The sequence below is a fragment of the Lontra canadensis genome, unplaced genomic scaffold (genome assembly GCF_010015895.1).
Source record: "Lontra canadensis isolate GAN:19392208 unplaced genomic scaffold, GSC_riverotter_1.0 scaffold105, whole genome shotgun sequence".
NCBI classification, from domain to species: Eukaryota; Metazoa; Chordata; class Mammalia; order Carnivora; family Mustelidae; genus Lontra; species Lontra canadensis.
This window is the reverse complement of record NW_022631099.1, coordinates 4625312-4644117: the sequence shown is the minus strand read 5'-3', so window position 1 is coordinate 4644117 and position 18806 is coordinate 4625312. Positions and strand designations below refer to the sequence as shown.

The window sequence follows — 18806 nt, the reverse complement described above, 5'->3', positions numbered from 1 at the left end:
TGAGGTTTCTGAGGGCTCAAGCTGCCACAGGCCTCCACATCCTGCCCTATCCTGCCTCCCTGACTTTGTCTCCTGAGAAATCTCTTCCATGAGTCATTTGCACAGGAATCTCTATCTCGGGCTCCGGGTCTACAGTAACTAGCCGAAGACATTCACTAGCAGTCATATTTCTGACTTTGGGGAAGAGGGTGGACAGAAGTGGACCATGAGGTACCAAATGGCCAGACTCCAGTCATCCCTGCCGGCCATACCCCCTCTCCTGCCATGACAAACTGGCCAGTCAGAGACTGGTAGAAAGGAGGCCACTGTCTGAGCAACCACGCTTGAGACAGGCATCAGGTAAAGATCTGAAATCACCAAGGACTTCCACTAACAAGAAAGGGCCCTAGAGTCTCACCTTTAGGGCAGTGGGGTCTCTTTGGTCTGTAGGACCTGCCATAGGCATCAGCCTCTGACACAGGTGGGCTCTGCATCCCAGTCTTTGAAGAGAGGCAGATGCTAATGGGAAATGTGGTCAAACTACAGCATGTTTGAGGAAAGGGGCTGATATCCTTCACACAAATACCTCCCCTAGGCTGGGCACTCTTACTCCAGCCCTTCCACACTCATTATCTCGTGTGGCCTCGGAGTATAACTCCAGAAGACTCTGCACGTGCAGATTCTAGAAGCAAATGGCGCCCTCTTAGAGGCAGCCATTATGATTCTCACCTAACACGCAGGAGAGGTGGGGACCATCACATTTAAAGGGCTTGTCCAGCACACGGGGGAGGCCTGGGATCACAGCCAGATCCAGTCCCATTCTAAGCACAGACACAGAAGGTCCACTTCCCCAAACTCAGACCATGGCTGAGCTGTCACTTCTGTGGACACATACTCTGAGCTCCGAGTATGTTTGTGTTTGAACACCACACACCTCTCCTTTGTAGTCCCCCTCACAGTTATCGTTGTGCATTGATTAGGGTGGCTTTCTCCCTTCCCAGAAAGGCATAGGAACAGGTCTTTTCCTCATCACTGCATCCCTCCATGCCTAGAACAGTGCCTGGCACATAGCAGGTACTTAGTAAGCATCAGTGGAATGGATGAGTGGGTAGCTGCATGGATGAAGGGAGGGGTAGAGAGGTGGGTGGGTGGGCGAATGGGTGGGTGGGTGGCTGGAAGAGTAAATGGGTGGACAGGTGGGTGGCGTGGAGGGACTGCCAGTTCCTCTCTGGTGCACCTGGCCTGAAGGACGCCCTGAGCATGGGCCATGCTCAATTCCTTCCCACCCGCCCGGGGCTCTGGTGGTCACCTGTGGTGAGGAGGCAGAGTGGAGTCCCCGGGGTCACCTGGGCGCTGCCCATTGGTGCTGACCACAAGGAAGCCAGTCCCCAGGCAGCATGCAGAAGAGAAGGAGAGAAAGAAACACACATGAAAACAAGCGGCATGGTGAACAAGACTACAGTTCTTGTGGCTCTGAAGAGCTCACGCTAAACAGCAAAAGAACATCACGATCTAACAAAACAAGGCTGCAATCGATTTTTAAAAATGAAACGAGGGTAAGAGTCAGCATTTATCAAGCACCCACGACATGCCAGGTACTCTGCTAGGTATCTAAGACGGAGAACAACCCGGAAAAGTCAGTATTATTATAAATGAGCCCCATCATCTTTCCACGCCCCGTCTTCTCTCCCGCTCTGCTTTCTTAGTAAATGGTGGCCCCACCCACGTAGCGGCTCCATGGAGGAATCCGGGAGTCATCCTTTGCCTCTCCTTTTTACTGACCTCCCACGTCTAAACCCTCAGCATGCCTCAGTAAGTCTTCTCTAGGAAGGCTCTCAAAGCCTCGCTCTTCTCTCCAATCTCATTTCCACTTGGTTCAAGCCACCCGCACGCTTCACTGGGGAGCGCTCAAAATACCACCTTCCTTGCTGGTCCTCCTGCCTCCAGTCTTGCTCCCTTTCAATCCACCCTCCACCCTACGGCTAAAAGGCATCAGTAAGGGAAACCTCAGAGCCCCTTCTCCAGCACAGACCCTCAGTGATGAGATCCTTGCCTGTCCCTCCACACTCTCTGCCCCAAGGACAACAAAGTCCTCTCCATCATCAATAGCCTGCTACATTCTTGTCTGTAGACCTTACCCAGGCTCATCACCTTGTGAGGAATACACTCCCTTTCTACCCCTCTACCCGACTAGCAACCACTCACCCTTCAGGAATCAGTTGGAGCTCCTTTCTTGGGAGTCTCTGGTATCTCACCGTGTATGGGACAGATACCCCACTCTGTCTTCCCATAACACGCCAATCTTCCTTTCTCACAGCAATAACCCCGCCCTGTTCTTAGTGCCCACCTTTGCCTTAACTCTGTAAGCTCCTTGAAGGAAGTCACCGCGTTTCATTTACTAAGCGCTCCTGTGATCTTGTTTTGTACCTGGCATGTAGTAGGGACTCTGGGAATATTTGTTGAACAAATGAATGAACAGGTGAAGAAATGAATCAGAGCATGGATATAACTTGCTCAAGGTCACAGAACTAGTAACGGGCAGAGGCAGTATTTAAATCCTGGTTTGCATGACGAATGCTCCTGGGCCTTTGAAACTGACTACTTGTCTCTGTAAAGAAAATTATATAAAGGGCAGGAAGGTGTCTAATGCTTGGTGAAAGCCTACATGTTCCTCTAGTGATTCATCAACAAAACTGTATAAAGCCCTTATGCAAAATGAGGAGAGAGGTAGGGCACTCCAGACCAACTGATAAACAGGAAGTACATCATTTAAAAAAAAAAAAACACATAAATAGCAAGCTTAAGCAAGGTCATGATATACTATAAAACATAACTGCCAGTCAATTGTCATCATAATATTCCTCCCCTTAACGGTATGGAAGCGTCACCATTTTCAAAGTACATGCTAAGTCAGAGGTCAGTGAACTCTGGCTTGTGGGTCAAATCTGGGTTCTCAGAGTTTTCTGCCTGGCCATGAGTTAGGAATGGTTTTTACACTTGTAAATGGGGTGTTTGCTATTTGACCTTACTTTTAAAAAATTTTTATTTGTTATTTTTAAATTTTTTATTTAAATTCAATTTTTTTAACTTATAGAATATTATTAGTTTCAGGGGCAGAATTTAGTGATTCATCAGTTGGGGGAAATAAAACCAAAAAGAAGAGTAATATTTTATGACACATGAAGATTATATAAAATTCTTATTTCAGTGTCCATAAATAAACTTTTATTGGAACATGGTCATGCTCATTTTATATTTCTTACCTATGGCTGCTTTCTGTGCTACCATGACCAAGTTGAGTATGTGTGACAGAGACCATGTAGCCTGCAAAACTGAAAATATTTACTATCTGGCCCTTTACAAAACAGTTTGCCAACCTTATTCTAAGTGGCTACTTTTATTAATTTTTCCCCACCCTTGGAGATAGGCAGGACATGGCTCACATGTCAAAAAGAAACGGAAGGTTGAGAGAGGATATGACTTTGGTGTTCCCACCTGGCCTATTTCAGTGGCTTCCTACCTGTTCTCCCCATGGTCTTGCCTTGTCTGTGCCCCAGATCCCCATCTCTGATCCACCTTATAAGGTGGTCTGCTTAAACACCTCCAACGGCTCCCATGGTCTCAGGACCAAGTTCATATATATGCTCTGGGGTTATACATAGTCTTCAGTGTCCTGGCCTTGCTCTCTCCTTCAGCCCCACCTCTGATCACTCCTGGACTCTGGTCACATAGGCATCTATTCCTTTGCTTTGACCCATTCAAGTTCAGCATGCTTCCTGTCTCCAACAATCTGCACATGCTACTTCCTCAACTCGGAAGATCTCCTGCCTTACTCTCCAGCCTTGTTCAGTATGATAACTGTCACTCTTTCAAAACTTGTCTCAATAACCACGTTCCTGAGAAGGCATAACCTAAACCAATTTATGTTTCCCTTCTCGGCTCCCACAGCATCCTGGATTTACCTTCATCACAGCACTTCATCACGCCATATTGATATAATTTATCTGTTTGCTGTTCTCCCGCTAGCTATTTGTGGAGTGCTTATTATAAGCTCAGCATTGCATGAAGCACTTTACATGCATTGGCCCATTAAATTCTTACGTTAGCCCCATGAAGTAAGTGGTGATATTGTTGCTGTTTTACAGATGGGGAAACCAAGTCACAGAGCAGTTAAGCGCCTTTTCCAGCCTAGAATCAAAGACTCTCCAAATCCAAAGACAAAGTTCTTAACCCATCTGGGACAAGAGGCCACAATCAATATAGTAAGTTGCACTCAATATGTGTTTATTAAGAACTAAATGAATAAGTGAAATTCCGGCTTAGTATTTATCTGCTAGCTGTGTTGCTTGGAAAATTACATTTCTGAGTTTCAGTTTCTCTACTAGTTTCTCTAATAGTTGAAGCCTGGTTGACAGGCCTGGGGGAGTCTCCCCACCCTACCAACCTAGGGTTACAACTCTGCTGAGCAGCAGTGCTCAGCTATGAGGGGCAGAAACAGAGGTATAGCTGGACAGGTGGTGGGATGGGAAGAGGTCTTCCTAGTGGGTGGAAGAGCAGAAGATAAGTAATGGATCATGGGTCTCAGTAGGACATAAAGGGAAGCTGAAAGAGGAAAGGGGCTCAAAACTGTTGGGTAGAGATGACAAGTGTTTTCTGGTACCTGGCCTATCTCTCCTCCTTAGGCACACAGAAGAATCAAAGTCTCATCAAGGCCATGTAAGTGGAAGTGACACAAGTCATTTCTAAGTGAGGTATTCAAGTTCTAGATTACTAATCCCACACTTTCTCTTCCCCTGCTGTGGGGTTTTTATGAGGCCACATATATTCTAGATGGCATAACAACAAACTTTTTTGGTATCAAGCTACTGATATTTGGGTATTCATTTGTTATTGCAGCAAAGCCTTTCCTATCCTAACTAATCCAGGAGAAGGAAAGGTACTAGTCTCTTGTCTTTTCTTCTATCACCTGGTTCCCCATCATACAGCTTTTCTGTTAGAGGCTTCATGACTCCACTCTCTCCATATTTCCAGCCTATGTTCCTATATATTTATATGAAAATTAATTAATTAAAATGGTAAGACCATGCAAAGAAGGAGGTCAGAATGCTGAGTGTCTCAGACTTCCCTTTTGACTTTTATTCCCTTCTAAAGCGAAGAATGTTGAGTAGAAAGAGATACTAATGGGCTAAAGATGATATTGAAGCAGATAACCTTGAAGACTAACTTCTTGGTTTATCAGCTTCAGTATCTTGTAGTAACATGGAAGGCTGAGGGCTCTTTGTGGTATCGGGTCTGCTGCGAATTCCAGGACTTATCCTGGACACTGCCAAAGAGACAAAAGACCCATCACACCCTAAAGATTCTACTATCAACTATTTCTGGAAAAGAGGCATGGAAGGGTTTAACAGATAGGAGATAGGAGACTCTGACAGTGGCTCATAGAATCTCACCCAGTCTGTGTCACTGACAAGATTCAAAATGGTGCCATGGGAATGCCATGAGCTTTAGAGTTAGAGCTCAGCTACAATTCTATGGATCCTTGAGGTCTTTATTCAACCTTTCTGGGCTTCTACCACTTCATTTTTAAAGTAAGGGTAATAAGGATGATCACTATTTATTTAGTGCACAATACATGCCAGGTTTTAATTCTATCATTGCATTGTCAACTCACGTCAGCATACATAGGCCTGTGACTGGTACACAGTAGATGGTTAATTTTCATTAAGCCCCCCTTCACCACCCCGCTCCTTCAACACTACATGAAACCCCATCAGAGAAAGCTCTAATGGAACCTTCTTCTATTTCTAGCCCTTGGCTTCAGCCTACCCAGATATCCCCCTTTCTTTGACTCATAATTTTAAAAGCCTGCTATTCCCTTTGTAAGATGTAATTGCTTTGCAGCATCAGATTTGAGCTAAGGTCAACTCAGGTGTCTCAGGTCTTGGGTAGATAATTCTCATCTCTAGTTCACAGGGATGAATTGAGACTTCCCAAGGACATGCTTGAAGGACAAGTGTTGGTTGTGGTTTTGGTTTTCCTGGACTCCACTGTACCAGCTTTGTCTTCCTGAGTGGGGTGTGGAAAAGGTATGTATGTGTGTTGGCAGTGTGGAGGAGCAGTTTGAACAGTCTAGAGAGTAGGGATAGGAGAAGGATATAAGAAGACTAAGGAGCGGTACCAGTAGTTGTAGCAAGAAAAATATTAATGGGTTGGGATATTTGAATGCCATTTTTGGTTACTTTTAGCCTACTTATGACTTAATTCTCTCCTTCTGTGTTGTCATAAAACCTTCAGGAAAAGCCACATTATTCCTTTGGCATTTTAGGGCATAGAGAGCACTGGGTGAGAACAAAAGGGGCCAAGGGTCAAGGCAACCTTGTTACACGCAAGCAATTCTGAGAACCCCCATTGGGGAAAATTCACTTCATTGGGCTTGCATAGGGAGAAACAGCACTACCCTACCCTAACCACCAAGCACACACCCTGGGCTTTCCCCTCTTAAAATCTGTAGGATTTCTGGGTGCCTCGGTGGCCCAGTGGGTTAAGCCTCTGCCTTCGGCTCAGGTCATGTTCTCAGGGTCCTGGAATCAAGCCCCGCATCAGGCTCTCTGTTCAGCAGGGAACCTGCTTCCTCCTCTCTCTCTCTCTGCCTACATCTCTGCCTACTTGTGATCTCTCTCTATCAAATAAAAAAATAAAATCTTAAAAAAAAATCTGGTAGGATTTCTAAGGTCTGAACAATAGCCAAGAGTCTTCCAATAGATGGACTCACTACAGTCTACCTTTCATAAGTGATCCTTCACTGGGGTCTTGACTCCAGCTACCATGGCTAGATTTGGGCATCCTGTGGTCCTGAGTCCCTCCTGAAATTGCTGGGTAGATCATGAGAAAAGAAAAAACGCTACAGTCAAAGGCTAACAGGTGCATGAGCAAAATGCTACACTCAGTCAATAAAAATAGGATTACTAGAATCTCATCTAAACATAATCACCTATAGTGGAAGAGCTTAAAGACTAAGAGCTGGGGTCAGCATCATTCCTTTGCCTCTGTTTCTGTACTTTGGATCTAGCCTGAGTCCATCTGATAAACATGTGATTTGTGGAATGGTAGGGGAAATGACTAGAGTCCAGGCTTTGGCTTTTCTTCCTCAGAGAATAGCAATGAGAGGCTTGGACCTCTAGGTCTCCTATCAGAGAAGGTTCAGAAGAATGACGGAGGGAAGCTCAAGATGTTTATCATCTGTTATATTCTTGACCTTTTATGGGCATTATCTCAAATAACTGGGAGAAAGAGTCAATGACCTCTGGCCTAAAATGGGTGTGATAGACTAATAGGGGTTTGATTTATCTAAGGTCAAACAGTTAAGCTTTGGACATGGGATTTGAATCCAGGTGACTCTAATTCCCCATTTTTCCATGGAGCCTCTCAGAGAAGCTTCATATAAGACAGAACCTTCCATACAGAATTAGATCGACAGAAGAGGGGAGGACAGGCAGTGGGCATTTCCTATCTGATAGGAGATAATTCCTACATCGTGCTTGGCTTCTCACACCACCTGTAACATGTTATCTTAGGGTTAAGGAATCCGAGGACACATCATTTCCTCTTCTTGGCTCTAGTCTTAGTATCAGCAAAATGAGGGCATTTCACTGAAGAATGGGTATTTATTGTCCTGCCAGTCTCTGCAGGGGTGAGAATTCATTATGAAGAGAGAAGAGAAAATGCTGGATGAAATGGTCTACCTCAGGCTTAGCCATTATAAAAAGAAGCTACATTTACAAAAGACCATTGCCCACGCCTCTTGCCTGTTGCCGTTGGGACAATGGTTTTAGTTCATCACTACCACAGGGCAGCATGGAACTATTGGTGACATTGGCCCCTTATCTCATGCTTCGTTATTCTGGAGTTCAGCTTTCAGCACCTACTCTGAGGGGGTTGTTTTAATGGGATCGTTATAGAGTGTTTACTAGATTAAAACTGTGGCTGTCTTCTGCAAAGCAACTCTGCAAATGGCTTTATGGGTTTCCGGATTTATTTTGTCTCAATGACTAGGCTCAGTTTGCAAATCAAATCAAAGCTGATTTTTCTAACTGCCACTCGGGTGCACCCAGCGGGAGTCTGCAAAGCCAGCTGTGTTCCCTTGATGGCTGGTGCCAGAGATGGGAATGCTGCTGCCTGCTGGTAGCCAGAGAGGTTCTAAGAGGGAGAGGGCAGACAGCTTGACCCTAACCAGGGCAGGCAGTCAAAGTTAAAGAAAGAAAATTTTCATTTTCTGGAAGGAGAAAAGGCAGATAGGATCTATGTGACCTCAAAAATTCACAGGCAGAGAGAATCGGGAGCCAAATATGTACTCGTGATATTGAAGCTCTGTCCAAATGAAGTGTCCCCTGGTGGAAGGAACTTGTTGGGACAGAAGTAAGGTCCCTGTCACAGCAAGTGGAGCTGGACATCAGTTTCTGGAACAGAAACGGACTGGTATGGTTTTACAACTAAGCCCCTGGGTCAGAAACCATTTTCCCCTTGATCTACTCTGAAGGCATGAACTGAGATGCGCAGGAGCCTCCTTCAGCAGGTGCAGCCTGGAACAGGGGCATCATCACCACATGGGATAATCATCTTCCACAGGAAGGCCTGTTCCCCTCTCCTCCTTGAGCCTCAGCACCTCAGAAGTCTAAGTATCCCACCCCAAACTTCTATGTGTTCCATTTTCCCAAGGGTCACCTCTGAGCAGACTCAGCTTATATCTCCAACCTGGTTCCTAAGTTGAGCCCAACCCTCCTCTTCCAAATGTAGGGTAAACATTATTTAAGGGGTCTAAATGCACCTTCCCCTTACTTGGCCTGTCTTACATTTTCTGTTTTAACTATACAAATAAAACCTCATTGTTAAGTAGTCTTTGTACTGCCCTCCCTTCAAAGAATAAATAATAGTTCTCTTTCTAAACCAAAATTTAATTTTTTTTTTAACCCATTAGCTGAAGTTTTCTCTCTATGGCTCTGAACAAGTTCCAAGAGTACAGTGTGCCAAGCAGAGGGCTTTTAGAATTTTCCTTCAGCTCTTGAATTTGAGGCAATTCCATGATCTTTTTGCTATCCCTCAACCCAACAATGAAACACATCCTCTGCATAAGAAGAGCACATGATAGATGCCACTGGTGCCACTCTTCCCTTTTGGGGTTGGTGTACCATCCCCCAGCTGCTCTGAGTGTTGAGACTAAGGGCTTATATCTATGACTTTCTCCTGATACAAGTGCAGGACTCAGCATTGCCATTCCCCCTGGAGCCACCTGAGAGATGGAGGAGAGGGACAAGGGGAAAGGAATAGGGGAGTACCAATGACTAATTGTTATGGGGGGAGAGGCAGAAATTCTGGTCTTCTTGTTCAAGGCAGAACAACTTCGGAGAAGTTTATACTCTATCTTATCTAGCCTAGGCTTTAATTTATCTGAGAATAGATTCTTGCTTAGCATCTTACTACCTATCCCACTTTCCTCTTTCATTTACAGATTTCTTCCAAGAGCCCTCCCTAAATACCTTCCGTGCACCCAAATCCCTGCCTCAGGCTCTACTTCTAGGGAATCTGTCTTAAGAGAGGTCCCATTTGTCTTTAGCAGCTCATTGATAAACTCCACTTCCCCACTATGGCTGAACTTAACATTCAGATTCCTCTAAACCTCCAGCCAAAGTCAATCACAGGCAAACCTTGGCTAAGGAACAAAGTAAAGAGGAATGTGAATCTGGGGTAGTGCCAGTGAGTCCCCCACCAATGAAAAAGACTGACTTCAAGGCTTTTGAGGTCAGCTTGTTCTGATCCTAGGATTATCCCCTTTACTTGCAAATACCAAACTCCCACTCCATGGTCCCTTAGCTGTGCCTTCAACTTGTGGTTCTGTAAATAAATAGTGCCCCCTGGTGATATGTGAATATACCCACCAAATCCTCTGTAAATACTGGGGACTTGGGCCTTTATAGGGACTTTGGGTCCGGGTGTGGCTCTTCTCACAGTCTGATGTGCTCAGTCAGCTGGTCTCCCAAATCCTACCCTTGGTCCTGGTCCTATGCAATTCTCAGTGTTAGGTGAGAAAGGGTGATGATGGGCAGAGAGACACAAAGTCTTCTATGCTATACCAGTCCCAAGGAAGCAGAACCCCAGGTGATGGCCTGGGAACATATCCACCATTACTGCCTGAGCCTTTGGCACCATTGATATTTTAGTCCCCCATTCAGTACATTTCACTTCTCTTTGGAAGCTCTGATCACAATTATAACTTCATGATTATCTGTTAAAATCATACATGTAAGGTCTGTTTCCACACTAGACTGGGAGCTCCTTGAGGACCTGGACCATGTGTGCTGATTCACCATAAAAACTGTAGTTCTCTTCAAAGTGTCCTGTTCACAGATGCTCAGCAAGCCAACCATATGAAGGAAATGACATTCATTGACAAAAATTTTATCCAAAACACTTTGCAGTACAACACTTGAGCACCTATTGTATCATCTGATCCTCTAATAAACTGGATGGTAGAGGTCTTCGTGTACTGGAGCTGGCTTGTCCCATCTTGCTCAAGCCCACTGTAAAACATTCTTGGCTATTTTGCAAGCCAGTTGTTAAACCATTGGTAACTTCATTGAACATGGTGGGGATATTTATATCCTTGAGATCAACAAAGACTATAAATAAGAGGTTTTCTTTTATAAAGAGCAGGTTTATCATCAAACCACAGGCAGTTCGTGTGTTAAAAAATGTTCTGTAAATGAAGAGATGGACAGAACCTTAAATATGGTGCCTCTGAGTTTCAGGAAGATGAAGTGAGACTTTCAAGGTCTCTGACCCTTGTTACAGTGAGATACTGGCTTCAAACGCATTTACTCATTTCAGCAGGCATTTTTCAAGTACCAGTGATGTGCCAGGTACTTCCTGCCATGGCAAAACGTGATGGGACATTAGTGGTTAAGACCAAGGAGCTCCTTGTGAGAGATCCTCTCAATCAGCAGTGGTAGTGCCTATCCCAGGAGGTGGGCCCTGCTCAGACCCCAGAAGCATGACTGGATCAGGACCTGATACTTTACCACCCTATGGAGCCTGAGAGGGGTCCTGCTGTCACAGACCCAGCCACTGGGTGTATGTGGATGGCTCACTGTGTTTACTCTCTGTCCAGGGCTCCTCCCACAGAACCTGCAGCTTCTCTGCCCAAAACAGCCCCAGTGAGCTTCCCAAGGGAACAGCAGTCAAATCTAGAGCTCAGCTCACCACCAGGACCCCCTGACAGGGCTAGTTCCTGGTCCTTGCACATTCTTAAAAGCCATTGGGATTGTACCATGAATATAGAATAGTCAGAGGCTCCAAGGGAAACCACATGGACACTACCCCTAACTGTATGGGTTCTGCTATGAGTTGAACTCTGTGTCCATACTCCAACTCATATACTGAAATCCTAACCTCCAGAGTCTCAGAATGCAACACCTACAAACACTATATTCAGAACATCTCAGAATATAGGGCTTGTAGATATAATTAGTTAGTTAACTTATGATGAGGTTAAACTAGAGTAGGGTAGGCTCCTAACCTAACAGTATCAGTCCCTATAAAAAAGGGAAAACTTGGATACAAGATGTCCACAGGGGGAATGCTATGAAAGACGAAAAAATCAAGGAACATCAAAGATTGCCAGCAGCTAGGGAAGAGGCATGGATCAGATCCTTCCCTTATAGTTCTCAAAGGAACCAACCCTACTGATAACCTAGCCTCCACAACTGTGAGACAAGAAATTTTGTTGTTCAGGGGCGCCTGGGTGGCTTAGTAGGTTAAAGCCTCTGCCTTCAGCTTAGGTCATGATCCCAGGATCCTGGGATCGAGCCCCGCATCGGGCTCTCCACTCAGCGGGGAGCCAGCTTCCTCCTCTCTCTCTCTCTCTCATTCTCTGTGCCTCTCCACCTACTTGAGATCTCTGCCTGTCAAATAAATAAATAAAATCTTAAAAAAAAAAAGAAATTTTGTTGTTCAGTCACTCAGCTGGTAGTACTTTTGGTACAGCAGCCACAGAACACTAATCCAGGTGCCTTGCTTTGCAACCATCCAAATTGGGCAGCACTACATTAGAGTTTGGGTGACTATCAGGGACACTAAAGACAGACAAGGGTTAGAGCCCCATGCTGGATCCAGGTATGGAATCTAGTAGAAGAGGTGCTGCACTTGGGGTCAGGACAGAATGACCCTGCCTGAATGTTGGGGACTGTTACATTCTGCCTGTGAACCCTCTAGTTCACACAGATGACTATAGACACCATCTGGAATCACCAGGGTCACAGACAACACATCAGCCAGTTGCTTCATCACCAGAGCGGTGGCCTCAAGCTTGCACATGCGATCACACTCCAGAGGCTGGATGCCCCCCCTGGCAGTTCCACAAGGAAGATGCCATGATGACAGGAAGGTGGTGGAAACACTTGGACGGAGCTGGATGGCCAGTGGAATATGCCACAGCCACATCGTCCACTGCCGATGCCTGTGGGATTCCCAGTATCTTATTTTCCCCTGTTAAAGGGGAAAGTGTTTTCGGCAAACTCACAAGGTGGGAAATTTGATTCAGGAAAGAGAAGGGTTGAATATGGCTTCCTGGCCTTAGATCCTTGAACAGAGTGCTCCTGAGCAGTGCACGGATTTAGAGAGGGTTTGACTTTAATCGAGCCTGGATGCTCCCAGACTAACTCAAGGCACAGAGAAGACACCAACCAAATAGAAGTCTCCTTTTCTTTGCTTTTTCTTGGCTTTTTTTTTTTTTTCAACAAGTATTCTCTTATCTAGGTCGTACTGAGAGGGCTAACGCCTGGAGTCTGTAAGACTGGCACGCTGCCAGCTCTCTGTCCCACTTCAGGTGCTCCTAGAGCTCTGTCTCTTGGGGCTGATGTGACTGCCCCTGAGGGCCTGGAAAGTGAAGGTGTCGGTCCTTGGAATCTACCTCTGACTATCCTGGCCAGCTAGCTGGGCATTTGCCCTGATTCACTTGTTCCCATCTTTCCACACACCCACATGAGTACACACTCATATGGGTGTGAGTACACACTCCCACTATATGAGTACACACTCCACTAAGTACACACTCCACTAAGGAAGACTGTGTCCTAAAGGTCAGACAGGAGGAGAAATTCTTATGCTACAAAGAGGCACAAGCTTTCTGCTCTAGTTCTTTAAAGACCCCTGCAATTCTCCGGCAAAGGAGTAAGGCAGCTCCGCAGAAGTATGGCATGGTGGGCCTCAATCCTGAAATCACCAGTAGAGTTTTAGTTATTCTTTTAAAAAGTCCCCGTAAGTACCTACTGCCCATCCAACCATGTGTTCCTGATTTAGAAAATCCGATCTAACCAACTACACTTTAGGGGGGAGTTTTGTCCAGAGGGTATGCCTCGAATCCCACAGGCCCATGGAAGGCAGAACAATTGCATCAAGCCCTCCCTTGTCTAGAGGTCAAAAGCTGGAGGGGAGCCACAGAGCACCATCACCGTGGGTGAGGGAGGTCTCCCGTGAGTTTCCTAACCTTGCTGGGCTGCCCCTTTAAGCAGGACACCGCAGACACTCAGCTGTCCTGCTTGCAGTCTAGAGCTCTAGTGCTATCCTATTGATAATGTTCTTCCTTCTGAATTATCTGCTTTCTTCCGTGGGAAAGTCTGCGAAGGCCTGTGATTTGTGCCACTTCTGTTTGCAGGCCATCAATTCTCCTTGCCTCACAAAGAGTATTTTATCTCTTTCTGTCCAGTAGCCTGAGTTCTTGAGAGTGAACAAGTGAGGGACACACCGGCCTCTCATGACTTACGTGAAATCAGAGTGAGTTCTTACCACGGTGAGTCCTTAGTGCTTCCGTCTTCTCCCTTCTGTATCTCCTTCCCTCTTCTGCCTACAGATGGAGCTGGTTTTTTCCAAAGTTATGAAAGTCACAAGTGATAGGCCTTTGTGCATATTTTGTCAAATAACCCCAATTATTCTCTTCCTTCTCTCTCTCTCTTTCCCCATGCCCTCATCTCTTCCTCTTCCTCCGCACGTGTGCATTTTCCTCTGAATGAGTGTGCATGTGTGTATGTCTTCATGTACGTATAGACACACTTGGGTCATCATCTTTGTTTATGGTTTCTACCTATGATCATATGTCTACTGATGTTTATAACTGTCATCTCTGAGGAAGCATCCTATGTAACCGTATGGGTTGTCGATAAATGCAGGGAACAACGGGATTGTTCAATTTTGGTGTGTTTATATGGAGAGAATGGTTGTTAAAAATATCCATTCTATAACAAAAAGATAAACCTGATTTCTAGCCATTCAACCTTCTAATAGGTTAAATGATAACAAACCATTCATTGATTTTTTTTTTTTAAGAGTAATAAACAGAAACATGTACCAATTGAAAGGGCCAGGCAATTCAATTATAATTAGAAAAACAGAAAGTGATGAGCCTGAACAATGCTGCCTTAGTTTTTGGAATAAGTATTGGGATAAATATACATAACAATGCAGTGTTTGTTTTCTCATTACTAAAGGCACCAACACTATCACCTCATTTCTGAAAGCCAAACCCAGTGGAAAGAAGTACAAAAGTCAGAAGATAGGTTTGACAGACATGCTTAAAAAATATACACACAAACAGACCCAAATAGAACCAAAATATATAGCAGAAGAACATTTGAGTCAATTTATATTCACCACTCTACTGATTAATGTACCAGTCCACGCATCCATCCATCTGTCCATCTGTCCGTCCATCCGTCCGTCCGTCCACCCATCCATCCATCCACCCACTGATTCAACAAATATGTTTTGAGTTCTTACTAGGCTTTAGGCACGGTGTTATTAATATATACTATAGGTATATATTAATACCTAGATTCAAATGACTCCAATGAAAATAACAATTCTTTTTTATTTTTAGTAATTGTTGGCTCAACTTTTCCTCCATGGCTAGAAGGAGAAATACTTAAACAGCTGAAGACGGACAAGGACATGCCAACATACCTTTTGTAGCCAGGCGAACGCAGTTGATTTTGGTCTCCTGCGAACAACAAAAGTGAGGTTCCGGTTAATTAGTTGCAGGTTTGATTTGTTATATAAAGAAAAAATATACATATGTGTTTTTAAGTATAATTTTAAATCTGTCTTTGCCATTTTTTCTCCCATTGGAATCACCTTTTAATTCTATTTCTTCATTTCTTTTTGGGCTAGGTACATACTTTGTTCCTTTCACTTCCTGGCTCTGATCACCTCATAAGCTTCTTCCCCAGACAGAACCACTTATAAACATATCAGATGCTGCTATTGCCTAGCACAGGACAACTTTAACAATGACACTAAGTAGGTATACTGGGACATGAGTTAATAGATGGCACCGGGACCATCCTTGGGAACCTATAAAAGAATAATGCATCTATCAGCACAGACTGATCAGACACTTGGCAATAGCTCAGTCAATAAGAATGTGTAAGAATCAAACTGCAAAGCTCATATTCAAAGAGTCACATTGGTCCCCAGATCATTGGTGAACCTCACGGTTTCCATGGATAATGTTGTGCGTGTATGCTTACGTGGCAATTGAATCTGCTCTGTAAACTATCTAATTATTGCTGGCTCTTCCCCAAGTGGAAAAAATCCATAAACTTGTGATGTTACTGGGCATGCAGTTGAGTTACAGAAGAGTGTGCTTAGAAGGAGAATCATTTTAGCCAGTTTTTTTGGGATGGTCTCCCAGAAGGCCCTGGAACCAGTTGAAAATTCCAGTAGACTAAGCTCTACCTCCAGCAACAGTCTCAATGTAGTGTATCAATGAAAATAAAAGGCAAAAAATGCAAGTGTGTGAGTCTCAAGAATCAAATGTGTGTCTTCCTACTGCTTACTCATAAGAAATCACTGCATCTTGAAGGCACTTGGGTTAGTCAGGTCTATGAGGGTTCCTGGACCCAATTCTGTTGTGTGTGTGTGTGTGGTGGTGGAGGGGGTTCTTCCCCTTCCACACCACCAAGCAATCCTCAGATACCAGCAGGGTATCTGAGAATTCAGCTCAGGTCTGACACTGTCTACCTGGAGATGGCATCAGATTCCATAGGTTAAGGGTTCAGTTCTATAGGACTGTCCTGTACCCCACCACTTTAGATGCTAGGTATGAGCCTCTGACTGTTATCTGTGCTTTTGACCTCCCAGCTACAGTTTGGAGGTTCCAATTTCTAGAGCAGCTCACAGAACTCAAAGAAACATGTTAGTAGATCACTAGTTTATTGTAAAAGGTTGTAACTCAGGAACAGCCAGCCAGATAGAAGAGATGCATAGGGTGAGGCATGTGGGGAGGGGTGCAGAACCTCCATGTCTTTTCCAGAGGTGCTGCTCTCCCCAATCTCCATGTGGTCACCTCCCCAGAAGCTCTCTAAGCCCAGTCCTTCTGGATTTTTATGGAGGCTCCACTGCATGGCCATTATGGACTAAGTCATCGGCTATTGGCTGATTCAACCTCTAGCCCTCCACCTCTCCCCAGAGGTCCAGTAGGCTGGGAGTGGGGTGAGACTGTGGGACTGTGGGACTAAATGTTCCAAACCTCCAATTAGGAGCTGATCCTCCCAGCAACCAGCTTCTTCCTTAGGTGGGGTCCAAAAGTCACTCTCATTAACATAGCAAAAGACACCTTTAGGGCCACTGACACTTAGGAAATTCCAAGGGTTTAGGAAGCTGTGAGCTAGAAACCATGGACAAAGACCAAATACACATGAGATATATACTTTTGGTCATCTCAATGACTAAAAATTCATTTCTAAGAAATCACAATATTGCACCAGGGTTATGCAGAAGTATAAAACCCATGAGCTTCAGCAGCTAAAAACAGTAAAGGTGTATTTCCCATTCAAACTAACAGGTCCAGGATAGGTGCACGACTGGGTCTGAAGTGGGATTGTGGTGGTGTTTGGGAGATAACTGTAATCACTGTAGTCACTCAGAGACCAAGGCTGGTACCTCTATTTAAATTCAATTTAGTTAATATACAGTATATTATTAGTTTTAGGGACAGAATTTAATGATTCATCAGTTGCAGAAACACCCAGTGCTCATTACATCAAGTGTTCCTTAATGCCCATCATCCAATTACCCCTTCCCCACCCCATTTCCGCTCCAGCAACCCTCAATTTGTTTCCTATAGTTAAAAGTCTCTTACGGTTTTTATCTTATTTTATTTATCCTTTCCTTCCCCTCTGTTCATCTGTTGTGTTTCTTAAATTCCACATGAGTGAAATCATATGGTATTTGTCTTTCTCTGACTGAATTATTTCACTTAGCAGAATACCCCTTAGTTCCATCCACATCGTTGCAAATGGCAAGATTTCATTCTTTTTGGTGTCCGAGTAAAATTCCATTATATGGATGTATATATGTGTGTGTGTCACATCTTCTTTATCCATTCTTCTGTCAATGGATATCTGGACCCTTTCCATAGTTTGGCTACTATAGACATTGCTGCTATAAACATTGGGGTGCATGTACCTCTTTGAATCTGTATTTTTGTATCCTTTGGATAAATACCTAGTAGTGCAATTGCTGGGTTATAGGATAGTTCTATTTTTAACTTTTTGAGAAACCTCCATACTATTTTCCAGAGTAGTTGCTCCAGTTTTTATTCCCATCAAGAGTGTAAGAGGGCTCCCCTTTCTCTGCATGATCATCAACATCTGTTGTTTCCTGAATTGTTAATTTTAGCCATTCTGACTGGTGTGATATCTCATTGTGGTTTTGATTTGTATTTCCCTGATGCTGGTGATATTGAGTATTTTTTCATGTGTCTGTTAGCCATTTGTATGTCTTCTTTGGAGAAATGTTTGTTCATGTTTACCTCCATTTTAACACAAGGTTTCATGGTTCACTGAGGCAGAAGCAAAGAATGCTGGAGTTGGGCACTCACAAGCAAATGTTTTGTATCAGAAGCTACACTTACTTGATTCTGTATCAAGAAGCTAAACTTACTTGACTCAAGTCATATGGCCATGCCTAACTTAAGTGAGGTGGCAAAATGGAGTCCTCCATGCACCCAGAAGTAGAAAAGAAATGGTAATGTCTACAGCAGAGTCTATTTTCTCTAGGCACACCTCTGAATGCTAAAAAATGTCACTTTAAGTATGACTCCCCAGTGGTCTTGATTCTATTCTTCACACCACAGAAAGTCTTCCCTTGCTTGTGTACAAAAGATGTCTGGATATCAAAAAATGGTTCTCATGTCCATTAATGCTCTTCAACAATTCCTCAGGTGATAAGAGTTCAAGTCCTTTGAACCAATATTGTTACTCATCCACGGACATCCTGCAGTTTTATCCCTCTTACTGAGATGGAACTAGAATAGGAAGCAGCAGTTTACATGTGGTCTTGTCAATATATGATTACTTAGATTATCACTATTTTCTATTTCCTTAGTTATACTGGGCTTCTATTAACACAGCCAATATGCCGATATCTCAATATCTCAGTTTTTCACTGATCACGATGAATGTGCCGTCAACCTTTTCCCAACAACAACAACAAAAAAAAAAAAAAAAAAAGAAAGAAAGAAAGAAAAGAAAGAGAGAAGGAAAGAAATTTGCCTTTTTCCACATATATAAATGTGGTTGTATTGCTCAAATGCAAGTGCAGAGTCATATACTGATTTCCCCTATTGACTTCCATCTTCTTTGATCTGGTTGCTACAGCTTGTCATCATATTCTCCACCATATATAAGTTTTTGAACACATTTTTCTATAATTTTATCCAAATCTTATTAATATAAGTGGTAAATCTTATTAATATAAGTGGTAACCTGGAAAATGCCATT

The 18806-nt window shown here is 43.9% G+C and overlaps 1 protein-coding gene across 14 annotated transcripts in view; it reads right to left on the bottom strand.

Annotated features, from left to right (window-relative positions):
* PTPRT (protein tyrosine phosphatase receptor type T) overlaps positions 1–18806 on the bottom strand; it is a 1045273-nt gene that overhangs the window by 192221 nt on the left and 834246 nt on the right. For 9 of the 14 annotated variants that reach the window (XM_032838508.1, XM_032838515.1, XM_032838509.1 and 6 more), the window contains 2 exons: positions 14986–15022; positions 1289–1345 (listed from right to left, as the gene is read on the bottom strand). In XM_032838508.1, the coding sequence (XP_032694399.1) occupies positions 1289–1345; positions 14986–15022 (94 nt within the window). The remainder of the gene's footprint in view (positions 1–1288; positions 1346–14985; positions 15023–18806) is intronic. The other 5 variants (XM_032838514.1, XM_032838517.1, XM_032838520.1 and 2 more) reach the window with 1 other exon arrangement.